At 34.5% G+C, this 19,281-nt stretch overlaps 2 protein-coding genes and 1 pseudogene across 4 annotated transcripts; 2 read left to right on the forward strand and 1 right to left on the reverse strand.

Moving 5' to 3' along the window:
* On the forward strand, window positions 924-1,891 carry LOC104789284. The gene is made up of 2 exons (XM_010515009.1): window positions 924-1,340; window positions 1,394-1,891. The coding sequence occupies exons 1-2, from the start codon at window positions 924-926 to the stop codon at window positions 1,889-1,891; spliced, it is 915 nt and encodes a 304-aa protein (XP_010513311.1).
* Window positions 8,340-11,320, reverse strand: LOC109132860 (annotated as a pseudogene).
* On the forward strand, window positions 15,955-19,179 carry LOC104787005 (BEL1-like homeodomain protein 5). Of its 3 annotated transcripts, none has more exons than XM_010512495.1 (5): window positions 15,955-16,075; window positions 16,236-16,690; window positions 17,176-17,501; window positions 17,637-17,697; window positions 18,332-19,179. In XM_010512495.1, the coding sequence occupies exons 2-5, from the start codon at window positions 16,241-16,243 to the stop codon at window positions 18,806-18,808; spliced, it is 1,314 nt and encodes a 437-aa protein (XP_010510797.1). In that variant the 5' UTR covers window positions 15,955-16,075; window positions 16,236-16,240; the 3' UTR covers window positions 18,809-19,179. The 3 variants fall into 3 exon arrangements, with proteins under 3 accessions (XP_010510797.1, XP_010510795.1, XP_010510798.1); XM_010512496.1 differs by lacking the exon at window positions 15,955-16,075 and adding an exon at window positions 16,102-16,165 and having other exon boundaries at window positions 16,263-16,690; XM_010512493.2 differs by lacking the exon at window positions 15,955-16,075 and having other exon boundaries at window positions 16,086-16,690.

Below are 19,281 nucleotides of genomic sequence, written 5' to 3' on the forward strand. Positions count from 1 at the left end.
AACAACTCCCTCACTCATCTCTCATTCTTTTCCTTTATATTTATGTCGCTACTACTTGTTGTAACGATTTTCAAAAGAACATGATACAAATCTTTTATATATAGAAGCATCAAATCGACAATATTCTTAGTGACATCCAATAAATCTCCTAGAAAAAATGTCTACACCACCCACCAAGTCATATCAATAAGTTTGGACAATGATTGGCTACCTCACTATTGCGTTACAATCCTTTTTCTTACACGGTCCATGCCTCAGAAGATTATCAACTATCTTTTCCTATCCAGGCATGAGGATGCAAAGTCAGTGAGAGATTACAAGCCATTCGGTGCTATATATATAAACTTGTAATTTCAATAATATTTGCATGTAAATCGACTCTCTCAGATATGGTAGAACCTATATAATAAATCTGCCGTTTCCAATAGTTTTCCTGTACTTGAAAATGTCATATTAACCACAAAACTTGTAAAGAACTAGCATTTATGCTCGTTGTGTCCATTCATTATCATTTTCCTCCCCACTATGATTTTTTTTTTTTTTTTTTGAATTATATGTTTTACACTTGATTCAGATGTCTATGATATCCGGTATATGTTGTAAAAACCACACTGATATGAACCAAGGGACTGGAGGAGCAAATGGCTGAAAGCTCACCATTACTAGTGCCTTCTTGTTATAATAATATGTCAATTTTATAGAGAAGAGAAGTAAAACAGAGGATATATGTGTAATTATGATTGTACATAACCCTTATGTAGATAACTATATATACTGTAACAATCTCTATCAATAGAATTATGCCTTTCCTTACATGGTATCAGAGCAGTAAAGTCCTGACCTAAAATTTTTTTTTTCTCTCCTCTCGTGTTTGCTCTCGCCGCTTCTCTTCATCTTCTTGTTCTTCAAGATTTCTTCTTACCATGGCTGAGAATACTTCTGCTATCATCAACACGGCTTCTGCAACTCAACTTCACCATGTTAACATGTCGAATGTTACCAAACTCACTGCCTCCAACTTCTTAATGTGGAGTCGTCAGATCCGAGCCTTGCTCGCCGGGTACGGTCTTGCAGGCTATCTCGACGGTGCTACGGTGGCTCCTGCTTCCACTATTCTCCGTGCTGGCACCACCATTCCAAATCCCGATCATGATCTTTGGCAACGTCAAGATCAACTTATTGTGGCTAGTCTCCTTGGTGCGATCTCTGTTGAGATCCAACCCATCCTCTCCAAAGCTTCTACCACCAAGGAGATCTGGACTCTTCTTTTTTCCACCTATGCGAAACCAACCTGGGACACATCAAGCAACTTCGGGAACAGATCAAGTTGTGGCGTAAAGGTACCAAAACTATCGATGAATACGTTCAAGGTCTCGTTTCTCGCTTTGATAAGCTTGCAACGTTGGGCAAGCCTTACAAGCATGAGGAACAAATTGAATATTTGCTTGGTGGTCTTCCGGAGGATTATAAGCCTATTGTTGATCAGATTGAGGGACGTGATTCTCCACCCACCATGCCCGCCATTCATGAGAAGCTTATCAATTATGAGCTCAAGCTTCAATCTCAAGCTTCGGTTCCCTCTGTTGTTCCTGTCACGGCCAATGCTGTTTTCAACAAGTCCTATAGCCAGTCCAACAACAACTCACGTGCACCTCGCTATTCTTCTCGCGGATCTTCTTCCTCCTCGTCGCGTGGTGGTCACGGTAGAGGATATCAGGGCTGCTGTCAGTTATGCGGCGTATTTGGTCACAGTGCACGCCGGTGTTCCCAGTTGCCGGCCTCCACATGTGGTTTCCAACCATCGGGTGGTAACTACACCCCTTCTCTGGGTTCCCAAGGGAGTCCTCATGCTAATGTTGCTGCCATTCCGTCATTCAATCCGGTCAACTGAGTGATGGACAGTGGTGCTACACATCACCTTACATCGGATTTGTCCAACCTCTCTCTCCATCAGTCGTACTCTGGTGGTGAAGAGGTTCAAATTGCTGATGGCTCCGGTCTAAAGATCACTCATACGGGTTCCGTCTTACTCCCTACACCCTCTCGTTCTCTTGCTTTGAAAGATGTTCTTTATGTTCCTGATCTTTGCAAGAATCTTATTTCGGTGTATCGGTTGTGTAATGCTCATAAGGTTTTTGTGGAATTCTATCCTGCTTATTTTCAGGTGAGGGATCTGAGCACGGGGGTCCGGTTACTCCAAGGCAGAACTAGGAACGGGTTGTATGAGTGGCCGGTTAACAACGATACCATTAATGTCCTCTCCGCATCACTCTCACCAAAAACCGACCTCTCTTCTTGGCATCTACGACTTGGGCATCCGTCTTTACCCATTTTAAACACTCTTGTTTCTCAATTTTCATTACCTCTTACTTCTTCTTCACAAAAACAATTATCTTGTTCTGATTGTCTTCTTAATAAGAGTCACAAGCTTCCATTTTCATCAAACACAATGTTGTCCACGAAACCACTTGAATATGTTTATACTAATGTTTGGTCCTCACCCATCGCATCCTCAGAAAATTTCAAGTATTATCTTGTTTTAGTTGATCACTTTACCCGATACACATGGCTTTATCCCTTAAAACTCAAGTCCCAAGTCAAAGATGTTTTCATTGCCTTTAAGGCATTGGTCGAGAATCGGTTTCAAACGCGGATACGTACCTTATATTCTGATAATGGTGGTGAGTTTATTGCTCTCCGGTCGTTTCTGGCATCATATGGTATCTCTCATTTCACAACACCGCCACATACTCCTGAGCATAATGGTATCTCGGAGCGGAAACATCGACATATTGTCGAAACGGGTTTGTCCATGCTTAGCCACGCCTTTGTTCCATCAAGCTACTGGCCGTATGCGTTTGAACAGTGGTATACCTCATTAATCGTCTTCCAACGGACGTGCTTGGCGGTGATTCTCCATATCACAAGCTGTTTCAAACGCAACCCAATTATCTCAAACTGAAGGTGTTTGGCTGTGTGTGTTATCCTTGGCTCCGACCCTATCGCCACAACAAACTCGAGCCTCGTTCTGCTCCATGTGTGTTTCTTGGATACTCCTTAACACAAAGCGCCTACTTATGCTTTGATGTTGTCAATGAGAGACTCTACACATCTCGCCACGTACAGTTTGTTGAGACGCGTTTTCCGTTCGCTGAGATTAAAGTGACCACCCCTGCTTCTTCACCGTCGATCTCGTCTATGTCTCATTCTCCATCGACTTCGATCCCGGTGTCATAGGTGTCATCTCCGGTCTCGCCTTCGCTCTCCCCCCGTGCAATGATCCTCACTGATATATCATGGTTTTTACGGTTTTTAACCATGATATAAATGTGCTTTTTGAGTCTTTTGATTTGTTTCTAGGTTGTTTTTGAGTCTTTACAGGTTATCTAGGAATTTGGCATGGATGGAGCAATATGGAACAATTTGGATCATTTTGGAGCATTTTACCGAAGGAAATCAAGTTGGAGTTGGATCAGAGACCTGGCATCGATCGACACCACACAAAGGAGCATCGATCGACGCTTCTATTTACCCGACGAGAGAACAAGAAATTGGAAGTTTTACAAATTTGCCCAAAGTCTTCTATAATTGCAACATAAGCCTCTGGACGTATTTTAGGATGTATATATATTGTTTTTGGGTTTTAAAAACCCTTAAGTTATTTTCTAGCAGTTTTTGAGAGAAAGGATATTGAGAGCTTTTGGGAGAGATAGATCTGAATTCTTTGTAGAGAGAAGATTTCTTGAACTCCCTCTTTTACTTTTAATATCTATTGCAAGTTATTCAGAATTATGATTTGTGCTTTATTTAACATGTCTGAGTAATTTACTTGTTAGGTTTAGGGTTTTTCATAGGGTCTTTATAATTTATTAGATCTGTGATTTTTAGGGTTCTTAATCTTTTATGATCTTCATTCTTGGTTGTTCTTCACAATAATTCTTGATTGATCACCTAGAATTGTTATCTTAGGGAAATAAATTGATATGAGAATATAATTATTTTCCTGATTAAACCGTTGATGAACAGAATTGTTTCTTACAAAGAGATTTGAATTTTCAATTCTGTGAACTTATCTAAACCTGTTCTTAAAGCTGATTTTTAACTTAGAATTTTACAAAGAGATTTAGATTTCTGGTTTTAAATTTAGATATTATTTGTAGTGAGAACTGATTTAATTTACCAAAAGTTTAGAGTTCTAGATCTGATCTTTATTGCTTGAACCTTAATTAATTTATCTGATTTAATATTTCATAATTTCCTGAGAAATTCCCTAGGCTTAACTCTTTTGATTTTCTGGATTTACAACACTTTCTTTTAAATATTTGCATTGCTTTAATTTTAATTCAATTTAACTTGTTTAGCGTAATTTACAAAACTCTATAATCTATTGTGTTTGATCTTGAGTCTCTGTGGATTCGACCCCTAAGTACTGCAGTGATCTCTTGGTTGAGAGAGTAACTCTAGGGATTAATTTGAGCTTATCACTCACCCGTCGTCGTCTTCACCGGCTTCGTCATCACAATCGTCGTCATCGACTTCCTCATCGTCGTCTGCCTCCCCCGATTTGGCTCATGAGACCAGTTCGAAACGGGCTCATGATGGGCCTCCCTCAATAACATCTCCAGGCCCAACAACTGATTCTCCATCTCCAAGCCCATCTCCGAGTCCACCACGTTCAGACCCAACAACTCCATCGACCCCTTCCACGGGATCGTTGTCATCCTCTTCATCTGAACGGGTCGCCTCTGAGACCTCTGCTCCGGTTGTTGCTTTGAAACCTACACCGCCTGTACAATGACCATGCCACTCTATGCAGACACGGTCCAAGAATAATATTCATAAGCCTAACAACAAGTTTAGTCTGGTTGCTACATCGACCCCATCGATTCCAACAACGGTGGCTGAAGCACTTCGTGATCCGCATTGGCGAGCTGCGATGGTTGAGGAAATCAATGCTCAGCTCCGCGAACACTCTTGGGATCTCACGCCTCCGGCTCCGAATCGGAATGTTATAACCTGTAAGTGGATATTCACTCTTAAGTATCATTCGGATGGATCTATTGCTAAGTACAAAGCTCGTCTCGTTGCACGAGGATTCAACCAGCAATATGGGATTGACTATTCCGAAACGTTCAGTCCAGTGATTAAATCAACAACAATTAGACTTGTTTTGGAGATTGCTGTGAAGAAGAATTGGGTAATTCATCAGGTTGATATCAATAATGCCTTCCTACAAGGCACTCTACATGACGAGGTGTATGTCTCACAGCCTCCCGGGTTTGTTGATCGAGACCGTGCTCATCACGTCTGCAGATTACGGAAGGCTCTCTATGGGTTGAAACAGGCACCACGTGCTTGGTACCAAGAACTGCGTCACTTCTTGCTTAAATCTGGTTACAAGACGTCGGTCGGGGATAATAGCTTGTTCGTCTATAAACATGGCACCTCTCATGTTTATGTTTTGGTGTACGTAGACGATATCATTATCACGGGTCCTGCTTCGCTGGTTAGTGCTTTCAATTCCTCTCTCGCTCATCGTTTTTCTCTAAAAGACCTTGGTCCTTTGAGCTATTTTCTGGGAATAGAAGCAACACGCACGTCCTCTGGTCTCCATTTGATGCAACGGATGTATATTACGGATTTTTGGTCAAAACCAAGATGCAGGATGCTAAACCTGTTCCCACGCAAATGTCTTCATCCTCGCAGCTCACGGTTCTCTTTGGTACACCTCTAGCAGATGCAAAAGAATACCGCATGGTTGTGGGAAGCTTGCAGTACCTAGCCTTTACACGACCCGACATTGCATTCTCTGTGAACCGGCTTTCACAGTTTATGCATCGATCTACAAATGCACATTGGCAGGCCGTGAAGAGAGTCCTACGATACCTTGCGGGAACACGGTCCCATGGTATTTTCCTGCGTCGTGATGCACCTCTCACCATACATGCTTTCTCTGATGCGGATTGGGGACGTGACAAGGCCAATTATGTTTCCACCAACGCTTACATCATCTACTTTGGTGGTAGTCCTGTGTCATGGTCTTCCAAGAAACAGAGAAGTGTCTCTCGCTCTTCCACAGAGGCGGAATACAGAGCCGTTGCCAACACCGCATCGGAGCTTAAATGGATCTGTTCACTTTTGAAAGAATTGAGAATTGATCTACCACTGGCGCCAATAATCTATTGCGACAACATCGGAGCAACTTATCTTTGTGCCAACCCGGTTTTCCACTCTAAGATGAAATATGTTGCCATAGACTACCATTTTGTTCGGGAAAACATCCAATCCGGCACACTCAGGGTGGCTCATATTTCAGGAGATGACCAGCTTGCTGATGCTCTCACCAAACCGCTACCACCCCCACGGTTTGTGGACTTGAACTTCAAGATTGGAGTCAAGAAATTGTCTCCATCTTGAGGAGGCGTATAGAGAAGAGAAGTAAAACAGAGGATATATGTGTAATTATGATTGTACAAAACCCTTATGTAAATGACTATATATACTGTAACAATCTCTATCAATGGAATTATGCCTTTCCTTACAAATTTTACACTCAAAGACTTATTTCAAAATTGCTCTATTCACGTTATTTTGATGTATATATATTTTGGTTAATGAACTGTTAACGTTTTGTGTTTCTCAATTCTTTGTTAACTAGTAATGAACTATTAAAGCAGTCAGTCACTAGTATATTAATTCTACATTGTTTTCTTCTGTTTGCTGTCATACATGTCAGTAATATTGTCACACTTTCTTACAGGAGTGACTAGTGAGGAATGAGGAGTCAGCATATCAAGATTCCCCCATGGAAGCTTATTGCCTGTGTGCTTTTTTGGTTAAATGTTAACTAGAGAGTAGAGAGGTGTTTGATCAGACAATATTCAAATTAAACGAAAAAAAAAAACAATTGAACCGTTTTTTTAAATATGATTTTAGTCTTTTAGTGATTCACTTTTTTATATATACCAAAAACCAATTCTGGATTCAAACCGAAAAACTGATGTAAATATTAATTTTCTGAAATTAAATTATATGACTAAAATCGAAATTTGAACTAAACTAATTATATAAGATTCAAATACTATATTAAATTTAATATTATAGAATATTTTTTGTTAATCGAAATTTGGAACTGAAATATAATAATTCCATCTAATAACGCTCTATTGTATCACATACATAGGGTAATCACCATCTAGTGAAATGAACCCAAATGGAATGTGGTTTTTACTCATCAACCAGTTCAAGCTTTTCTAGAATATTTTGTCACGTCAAATGATTCGTCCATGAAAGTGTGAAATACGAAGTTTTCTATTATAGTTTTCATATGTACAATGCGCAGAAAAATGCTAAGGAGACCCTCAGACCCATATATCCACCAAAGAGTTAATAATACCAAACGCTTGACAATATTGACTCTATGCAAAAGTTAATAGGCGAATGATGATTCTGACTAAATTAGACGTCTTATGTAAAGTCGCTTAATTTATGACCATTGTATGTAACGAATGGACAAGATGCTGTCATACACAATACACTAGCACCAAATGTGTACCTCATTGTCTTTTTATGCTAACGTGCAGTATATTGTAGAGTTGTGGGCTACTATTTTGAATTTATGTTTATTGGGCAAGGCCCGTGAATGTATTACGGAGGTTTCATGGCATACTTTCCATACTCAACTATATAAAGCACACCAACATAGCTTTTGTTTTACAGTTAACAAGAAATCAGAAAATGTCATGCTGTGAGAAATTTATAAGGGAACAATAATGATGGTCTTAACTTAATATTATATCATCATGAGAATTATTTAAAAAAAAATGTCAAAGCAAGAAATTCATTTTGGGTTCAAACCTTCAAATAAGTTAATGATTCTAAAACCTAAGGTTGCAGCAAAAATTAAAGCATAAGGGTTTCTAAAACCTAAAATGTAAATATATACATATATATCTATATGTCTTAAAATACATCGGAAACTAATGTTGCAATTAGAAAAAACTTTAGAGCAATTTTGTAAATTTTCAAAACTTGAGTTTCTTCTTGTTTCGCAAAGAGTGTCGAGCGACACCAATGAGATGTCGATCGACACCATTATATGAGATTGTCTGTAAGTTTTTTGCTTCAGCCTCAAAGCTCCTATATTTGCCAAATTGTATCTAGTCCTACAAAGACTCAAAAAGATTCTAAAAACAAATCAAAGACTCTAAAAACATATTTCTATCATGGTTAAAAACCATAAAAACAATAATATATCAATTGTCAATAAAAAAGAATTAAGGTAACTGTTTATCGCACCTTGCTAGTTGAGGATGATAAAAGATAAAACCTCAAGTCGTCTAATCAAGCATCGAGTCTCCTATATACAAATCGAACATAAGAACAAGAATGTTAAATAAGTGTACTATCAAGATAAGTTATAGGTAAAAAAAGGCAGATGATCATTCATATAAGGTTTAGATATGATTTGGAATATTTAAAAATAAATGTATTAGTGGATTATATACAGTTAGATAAACTTGTTCTCTCAATTACAAAATTACAATCGCCATTTTTCTAATGTCAAGGTATAGCATAAGTTGTAGGTTGATTAGAACAATCTCCATGGCGGCACAACACGTTTAAAGAAAAACAAATCCAATGCAAGACCTATGCATTCTACAATATCATCACATGATAACAATGTTGCAATTAAAGCAAGAAAACATGAAAAATATGCAAGAGAGTCTATATATAGGCATATAAATTAAAGTGGATACTGAAAAACCTTAAAATATATGCAACACTACCTCCCAAATTGGGTAGAGATGCAACTAATTTTATGCAAAATGATTTGAGCTGTAAGAATTCGTGATGTTCAGCCAGCGCAAGTGTTGTTGCCACATTGCGTTATTAACATCGAATTATTGGCATAGCAGAACTTCACATTATATGTTTAACCTTGCAAGGTCATAGAGGTCATCAGCAGCTGCCAAGAGATGTTTAATCATGTTCGTGAACGAACTGGCACAAGTTGACCAGTAATTTCATGCACATCAGGAAGTACAACGGTAGATGAAGCTAGGCATATCCTACAAAATTTCAAGATCCAGAGTTAGCAGAATTGTAGTTGCATGTACAACCAAGTACTAAAATTGTAATGTTGAACAAAAATTGAGAAAATATTACTTTGAAAATAATTATTTTATCCACATTGTTATTCCCAATTCGTCCAAAAAATTGAGCTCTAATAACTAGGGAACGTGCCGCAAGAATCAGTTTATGAGCTTCGTATGTTTCAACTCCGACTTGGAAAGCTATGTCACAACCAACTTCAGAATCTAACAAGTCTTTGAATCCCTGACATTTGACAGGGGAAGCACAATGCCATACTGTTTTGGACCCTCAAGTCGACTCTAACAGCGCTAGCAATTAACTAGCAAGACAATCATCCTTTAAGTAGTCAGAGGTTTCTATTATTTTAAGTTTGACATTTATAGAAGCAAAGAGCCTCTCAAGAATTTTGTCAAGTGGATGATTCTGTAAATAAATAACTAAGAGCTAACCATAAGTATGAAATTGACTATATTAAAAGTCAAACGACAATAAAATATTAGTAGAGGCAAAATGATAAAGAGAGTCTATATATCACCTGTTCACTTAAAATTGAAAACATTATTTTGCTCTATGCCAACTATATCTCCCTCGACGCATCAAGAGTCTCAACTTCAAATTTTGGAACTAATTAGAAATACGTATCTCTTTACTGGGTTGTTCACCTTCTCCAGTTTGGTGGAATATTAATCTTGGTTTCGATGACCTAATGTCATTATATATTTCTCTTATACCTCACTGTTGTAATTTAGGTTTCGATGATCAATTTCACTATGTATATTTCTAAACGGGAGATTTCATATCCCGTTTAGTAAGCCTCTTTGTTTTGAAATTGTATATTTTTGTCATTTTGATTAGACTGCCAAGTTTTCATATATTTTTTCTCTTTTATATATATTAATTAAAGTATTATTCAACGATTGCGCATATTCAAGTTTTGCAAATTAAAGACAGCCGATTATATTAAAAAAAAAAAAAATCAATCTCCTAAACATCATTAAGTAACCATAAGTCAATAAGCAAAAGTTCCTTGTAAAATGACAAAGTAATGACTAATGAGTTGTTTCCATAATGGCTATCTAAGATTAGAAGTTGCATGATAATGCAGGCACACGAGATGACTACTTTTTTAAAGACCTACTTCTTTTCCACTTTATATTTTACGTTGCTCTATAATGGCTTTTAGTAATCTAAGCTTTAATTAGCTTTATAACTCACTCTTAGCGTTTTAATGATGGTCGTTGATCAGTTATGATGGTTTTGACAAAGTAAATAATACACTTGTCGTTCTCTTATTCCAACTTGGCTTTGGATTAATTCATGCTAACTTGCTAACCCAACTTTTTCAATACCGTAGTGGACTCTCCTTGTCATCCCCTCTTAATATCCCATCAATATAATCAACAGGATATGTTTTCAATGTTATCGTGTCTAAAGTTGAGGTTTAGGTGCTATATTTTGTGGACCATCCACAAATATCATCTCATAGGTCAGAGATCCGAAACTTTCACATCAGTAAGTTATCAAATGGACTAAAATTTTATATACTATATTGAGTTTTCTGTATTTTTTAATGAAAAGAAATTTGTTTTATCCGAAATATTTTGTACAATGAATATAACTTTATGCTAAGAGCATTTTGTACAATAAATAATTAGTAACTTATCTAAAAAGTAATTAATAAAATAATAAATAGTAGTATTTAATTGTGAAAGTTTCGGTTTAAATATATACAATTTGTTTCTATTCTTTTTTTTTTTAAGTTCTTTTAGTTTTTTTCCTCAGTCCTAACTACCCTTTACAACACTCTTTTTCCAAAGTTCTACTGCATGCATTGGTCTTTTTATTATTTTGTTTTTACCTTTACATACTCTAGTGAAGAATTGTGAATTGACACAAATACATGCATATAGCAATAACGCACTATATTCTCTCTTTTTGCAACAATAACGCATTGTACTTCCGCACAGCTGTGGTCCAGTGGTAAGGAAGAATTGGGGAAATGTTGGAAGGAACTAACCTACCTAGGTTCAATCCACCGTGTAAACAAAAATCATGGTTGTGTGGGAAGTCTGTCAGTTGGGCCTTGGCCCAATTGGTTTACCAGGTAGTCAGAAATACAGACGGCCTGACTACCCTTGACATTAGTCGGAAAGCATTCCAAACTCGGGACAGATAGTATGGTGGCCCTTTGGAGAAAAGTCCACTCTAAAACATTTCGGTGCATTTCTATCGAGGTAGACCGGATCAGCCGATAGGGTTTATAAAATTAAAAAAAAAAAAAAACGCATTGTACTTGATCAATCTAAAAAAAACACTACTATTGTAATAAAGTTAAATTGAACGGTGATGAATGTGCGCAACTTGGATCCGACCGACACGATTGGGTCTCTCATACATAGTCTCAATCCACCAAACTCTATAATAATTCTCACATTGAATAGGAGAAAATGTTGAGGCGCTCATCAGTTCTGTTGATATTTAATATAATAATTTCCAAAACGTCTTTAACCATATATACGTACGTATACCTACTTTGATGTTCCAAGCCATGCATATTATTCAAGTTTAAGAATTTTTTTTACATTAACACATCTGATCTTCAAGCAGATCCCATGTAAACAAAAGATTTACATGTCCCAAATGTAAGATCCAGATTATTACAAAGAGAGTCGTGAAATTGGAATGCATTTTGAGGCAAGTAACAGTACTGGTATCATCAAAGAAAAAATACATGAGAAAAGGTACAACAACGGAAATATCTCCACATATTCATCAAAGAGTAAACAAGGTCGAGTAATATAGGAATAAATTCGGGATTTTATATTATTGGTTACAAGGTGAATATGTCGTTTAAGTATGGATTGGTGCTTTGCCTAACTTACAATAGTGTATATATAATATATTACATAACAGAGTAACCCCAGGTTTGAGAAAATTTACGAATCTACGCCCATAATCTTTTGTTAATATATATGTAGTATTTTTATTTACAAACTAAAAAAGGTAAATGGAAGAAATTTTGGAAACAAAAAAGAGGGGCCATGCAGTGAAACTTTATTTATTTCTGGCTGATAAAGTTTTACTTTCTTATATACTAGCGGGGGTGTATTCAACTTGACATTTTAAGTGATTTAGGTGAAATTTACAAATTCTGTGTTATTCAATCATGAATTTTAAAATCCACTGTTATTGAACTGATGATTTAAAAATCTACTTTAAAATCCATTAAAATCCTTTGTTATTGAACTGATGATTTAAAAATCTACTTTAAAATCCACGGTTATTCAAAACAATTTTGTGGATTAGGATTTTAACAATTTTTAGGATTCTGGAGGATTATGGAGGATTTGTCTAGTTAAAAATACAGAAATCTAAATCTCATGGTTTTAGGTGGGATTTGAAAGAATTTTACAGAAAATCATATGAACTTCCCTAAAATCTATCAAAATTCTAAATTTCCTAAATCCCATCAAATTTTCCAAAATCATGGTTTCAATACACCCCCGTAGAAGTCATTCTGTGCTAGCCACAAATTTAGCTTACATTGTTATTCAATTATAGTAATTTGGAGATTGTTGTTCATTTTTTTTTTATAATAGTTTAATACGTTTTTTTTTGTTTTTTTGCTTAAACATGAAGACTAATAAGAAACTAATTTTACAATGGAGAGACTCATATGCATCGTTTAATTAGAAGAAGTTTTAGCCTGCTTTACCACATGAATGTTGATAGAAAAAAAAGTTTCTAAATATAAGAAATGAACAAAACCTAACATGTTCAACAACAATTCTGAAACAAGGTTTATTAGGTTTATGTAAAAACCTATCTCATCTTTTGAATTGTTGGTGAATGAGCATTAGATTATTATTAGTTAAACTTGTTGTTAATGAGATTTAAAGTAAAATTTTATTAAAAAACAAATTTGAAACTCTAATAAAAAGTTTCCATATTCGAAAAGTTTTAAAACAATAATGAGTTATTAGACAATATTATAATTGTTTCCGTATAAATATTTAAATGAACATGAAAACATTGAAGATATAAAGAAAAATGTGAGCAAGCAAAACAAACTATAATATGGAAATAATGAAAATAAGTTTTTATGTTACTATTTTTATGATTTTATTTACAATAATACAAATAGTTTTTAAAAAAACTTTGGTGTATGGCATCCAAAATTGTCGGACCGGCCCATGGAGAATAGGAAAGACGTACATAAACACTCTAGTGAATAAATTAATTTGCCAAACATTCTAACATGATTTTTTACTATGTAATATTAATGCGAACAACAGACATGATAACTTGCAAAAAATTAAATTATTCAAGAATACCTATTGAAATTTGGAAAGATATATAAAATAATATTATTATTTATAAGAACCCAATGACTGAAATTAAATAATAATGACTGAAAACTTAAATAATAATGAAAGAAAAAATATTTTATAAAGAGAGTAATTATGTATTGAATTTCTAATTTTATGGAAAACGGAATGAATTCTACTTTTATGGAAAATAAATTGGTAAGATCTAATCGGAAATAAATGAGTAAGCAATTATCCAATTACTTGGGGAAAACATCCCACCATTAGATTATATAAGATTAAAGGCTAGAAACTCAGAAGGAATGAAAACCAAGAATTTAAAATTTGAACCAAAAATTTATGAATTTATAAGAGAATTTTGAGAACACATAAAACATCCCAAAATCTAACATAATCTAGAATCCACTCTTGCCCATGAATCATTTATAAGATTGAAACTCAGGAATAAATTTTATACATAATTTAGAATCCTTTTTTTGCTCCTCAATTATACATAAGATTGAAACCCATATTTATAATTTCAAAATAAACTATAATCAGTTTTTTCCTATGATGAAATCACAAACTGATAAATGGTGGCTTTAGATCAGAAGGGACTTACAACATGTTCTTATTGAAGAAGTGAAAAAATAAATATTGAGAGTTTTTTTGTTTTGTTTTATAGGCCTGTAGTTACTTAGGTCCAAAGTATAAATAAAATACTATAATTATTCATAGGAACCTAATGACTGAAATTATATAATAATGACTGAAAAATTGTTTTAAAAGGAGAGTAATTAGGGATTGAATTTCTAATTTTAAGGAAAACGGAAGGAATTCTACTTTTATTAGAAAGAAATTGGTAAGATCTAATGAGAAATAAATGAGTAAACAATTATCAAATTACTTACGGAAAACATCACACTATTAGATTATATAAGATAAAAGGCCATAAACTAATGAATGAAAACCCAAATTTTAATTTTGAGCCAAATGTTTATGAATTTATAAGAGAATTTTGAAACACATAAACATCCCACAATCTAACATAATCTAGAATTCATTGTTGCCCATGAATCATTTATAAGATTGAAACCCAGAAATAAATTTTATACATAATTTAGAATCCATTTTTGTCCCTGAATTATACATAAGATTGAAACTCATATTTCTAATTTCAAAATAAACTATAATCAGTTTTTTCTTATGATGAAATCACAAACTGATAATTGGTGGCTTTAGATCAGAAAGGGCCTACAACTGGTTCTTATTGAAGAAGGAAAACAAAAATATTGAGAGATTGTTTTTTGTTTTATGGATCTGTAGTTAATTAAATCTAAAGTACAAATGAATTTAGTTAATTAGGTTCAAACAACAAAAGAACACATGTGTTAGATAGATAACACGCCAAATGTCATCTCTTTATCTAAAGTTGTGAAAAACTTTCTCATATTATATAAGATGTTTCTCACTGCAATACAGTTAGTTGTTTAGTTGTAGAAAAGAAGAAAAGAGTGACTTGTCGCAAACTAATATGGTTATTTATTATTCAAATACAAAAAAAAGTAGACTTTTGATGTGTGGAGTGGAAGTAGACGTTTCCTCGTTCTTCAACTATCTGTCTATCTCTATGGTTCTGCTGACCCACTTCTTACTTCTATTATATTTTTAGTTTCTACATACATTCAATTATACACATATATGGATTCGTTGTAGATTTATTAACAATAACACTAATATAACTAGTAATAAATGTTGACCTAATAAGCTATTCATGTAGGGGATCATATACATGCGCTGCCAAGTATTAAACGTGCGTACATCGTATGACAAGATAATACCATCTATAATACTCTCATTTCGTCAACGACCATATATTATAATCTTATTTCACCTTTAGTAAACAAATGGCAAAACGAATGAAAATGGTACAAGTATGATCCTAAACATAAAGGCATGGTAGCTACACTTATACTTAGATTGTCTTGGTAGATCTATATATTGTCGAGCTTAAACAAAATATGCTAGCTACACTTTTCAATATTTATCCGGATTTCTAATCATATAAACAAGTCATTAGTCCTTGACAAAATAAAAAATAAAATAAATAAATAAATAAAATAAACAAGTCATTAGTTTTCAACTTTTAAAAAACTGATTTCACTTTATACAACGTAATATAAATATAAGAAAAATATATTTATTGTTATAAAGAAATCTTTATGATTAAGCTATATATTAAAACTATTCTATGGTTCTTTTGCATAAACTCTTGGGTGTGATTGTGAATCGTCTGATTCATGCCTAAGATGCCTTGGATATATCATGTTATGTAAGCTAAGATAAAAATAATCTTTGTAATAGAAACTTTGAACTTCGAAACACCATCACAAAGAAGACAAATAATCGTGAGTGTCACTGTTTAGTTGTCCAATGAGAAAGAAAAAAGAAGAAAAGTATATATTTCTCATTTCTGAAAAGTCCAATCACATAATTTATTTATAAAGGCGACTTATTGGTCTTTCTAGTTGACAGACGGATCATTGAAGCAGAGAACAGTATTAGATGATCATCGCAAGCAGAGAGAACGACACGTTGAAGAAGACAATGAGAAACTCACACCCATAACTTGCTGCTCATCATATCATTTCTTATTATATATTAAAAAAAGGGTTAGTTAGTTTTCTTGATGTGCCACATATCTTTAATTTCATGATCTTTTGTTTACCTTTTCTTTCCTATGCTATAGGAGATAACGTCAGGTCAGTTTTATATTATAGTTTGAGATTGTTCTTGAATTCCATGTTTTTTTTTTTGTGGCTAATTCTTCAGAATAAATGGCTTCTTTCTTTCATGGAGAATCTAATATGAGAGAACCCTCTTCTGATCTTTTTATGATGAATCTGAATCCATTCCCCGAGCCGACGATAACCACTAATGCTCATAACTATCACTCCTACAACTTGTGCTTTGGGTCTCAACAACATGGACCTCGAGATGAAGTAGAAGATCATATAGTACAAGTAAATTCTTCTGTCTCTACGTATTCATACGAAGAAGTCTTCAGGGGTTTGACTCCGATCTACTTGAGAGCTGCTCAACAATTGCTCAATGAGATTGTCAATGTTGGAAACGGTAGCCCTGGCGCCAAACAAGAATCAATAATGAGTAAAGAGTCAGCGATTTATGGAAAAGGGGACATCGTTGGTGGCCATAAGCCTGGCGTGGCGGCTTATCGCCAGGAGTTGGAGATGAAGAGAGGAAAGCTCATCTCCATGGTGGAAAAGGTAATTCATTTGTACCTACCTATATAGATATATGTGTGGCATAAAACAATATAAGAAATTTTAAGTGTATAACATCAACTATGTGAGAAATGCTAAGAATGTACTTTTATTTAAGGTTGAGATTAGGACTCAAGTGCAATCCATCACGCTGTTTTTATGTTGGCCATTGTGGATTTTTTTACCTTGACAAAAAGACAGTGTTTAACATATTTCGGACTTTTGTTAGGCATCAAAGGTTGGTCCCGAGCACATGGGAATAGGTCCGGAACTTTCTTGGCTAAAAAGAAAAAAAAAAAAAAAAAAAANAAAAAAAGAAGAAGAAGATTTAGTAGCTCACTAAAAGAATAACCTTTACATGAGAAAGGGAAAAAAATTCCTATACATGTTAAGCCATGACGAAAAAAAATGATCTAGTGTTAAGTATATTTTGTTGATAAGTAAACGTTTAAATTAAGATTGGTAACTGATTTGGGAGATGTACACAGGTTGAACAAAGATACAAGCAATACCATGACCAAATGCAGACTATAATCTCATCGTTTGAGCAAGAAGCGGGTTTAGGCTCAGCAAACCCGTACACACATACGGCGTTACAAACAATATCAAAGAAGTTTCGTGTTGTAAGAGACATGATTTGTTTGCAAATCAAACACGTAAACAAGCTGTTGGGGAAAAAGGAATCTGACGAGCAGCTTATGCATTTGGGGAAGATGGCACATCACCATTCAAATGCTTGGAGACCGCAAAGAGGTTTGCCCGAAAAAGCTGTTTCCATTCTACGAGCTTGGCTCTTTGAGCATTTTCTTCATCCGTAAGTAACGTTTAGTTCTATCTTTAGTTTTTGTTTCGATTATAGTCGATATATTAGAATGATGGGACCTTGAAACAAAGGAAACTATAAATAAGGTTATGGAAGAATCAATGGTTCTTGTTTTGGTTTGTATAGATATCCGAGGGATTTGGATAAGGTAATGCTTGCCAAACAGACTGGACTTACTAAGAGTCAGGTAAATGATTTTGATTATTAGAAGTTTGACGAGTGACAACATAATTTTGTTTGTTAATGTTAAATGTCCCATATTTTCTATACAATTTTCATAACATCATCTAACAAAGAGACTCGAGAACACGTAAAACTATAGGTAAATTATATATTCTAGCAAATTTTATGCTGATCAAAATATTACTTTGAATAAGATAATAGCTTATCTTTTATCTTTTCTTTTCTAGCTAGTCCGAAAAGCCCAAGAATTCTGAAAAACAAATCAAGTGAACCAAATTATTAGATAGATGATGTTCATATATGTATACTTTCTAGCTAGTCCTTAAAAACCCCCAAGAATTCTAAAAAAAATCAAGTGAACCAAATTAGTATTGTAAAAGTATTAGATAGATGATTTTCATATATATATATATATATTAAATGATGTTTATATGTTTATTATACTTAACTTAATCAATATAATAGCGATGATTTGTAAAACAAAATGAAATGTTTATTTGTAAAGTTACTAATTACATTTTTTAACATCTAGTTACTAATTACATTTATATGTTTTTGTATGGAGTACACTTTTGATGAGTAATAATAAAACAAAAAAAAAGGAATTATTCATGAAATTTTGTGTAAAATGGATGTAGGTGTCTAATTGGTTCATAAATGCTCGAGTTCGAGTGTGGAAGCCAATGGTGGAGGAATTGTATTTGGAAGAAATGAATATTGAAGAAAGCAGAAAAGGAAGTAACCCAAATGAACATAGTACCAACGGTTCATCTTCTAAGCAACCTTACAATAATTCCACTTCAGATGAATCTTCGAACTCGATCTTACCCACCTTTTATCAAGGATTCAATGAAAACGGAACCCCTATGCCAAATTTATCCTCAAGTTGCTCTATAGGAAGGTTCAGGAAGCAACACATGAATCAAGCTAACTTCATCCATTTCAATGGAGGGTTTGAAAACTATCACACAATGGTTGGAAATGGCGTCTCCCTTTCTCTTGGCCTGCCTCATTCTTGCGACCAAACCTTTAACAACATTCAGTTCGGATCGACAAGTCATGGAACTGAGATCTCGGGCATATATCCCTCTTCAACTTATCAAATCATGGATTAGAACAAATCAATAGTGATGATATATTTTATGCTTGTTTCTTACGTATGTATTTTGTGTATAGCCTTGGCCTTTTGATGGTGTCGAGAAATGGATGTGTTAATAGGTGTGTTTAGATGGAGAAGAGATGATTTAAGTATAGGTTTTGATAAAAATGTAGATAACCATACCAAGATAAAGAAACTAGGTCTAGTATGTGGCTTTATACAGTCAAGTCTAAGTTAGTTTTGCTACGAAGATGTTGATCAAGACGTTGATTCGTTGATCACGATGGCAAAACAATGAAGGCTTGACATATATATGGGTGTAAATGAAAATTAGATCAACCATGAGATCCATGTTATGTCTTTATGAATGTATGTGTTTGCATATGTGTCCCCGGAATCCCCAACAAGTCTCTTCACATATTTTGTATTTTTTTCTATCTTTTGTTCATCAAACCTAAATATGATTTTTTTTTTTTTTTTTTTTTTTGG

This window comes from Camelina sativa, chromosome 5 (assembly GCF_000633955.1).
Source record: "Camelina sativa cultivar DH55 chromosome 5, Cs, whole genome shotgun sequence".
Classification (NCBI taxonomy): Eukaryota; Viridiplantae; Streptophyta; class Magnoliopsida; order Brassicales; family Brassicaceae; genus Camelina; species Camelina sativa.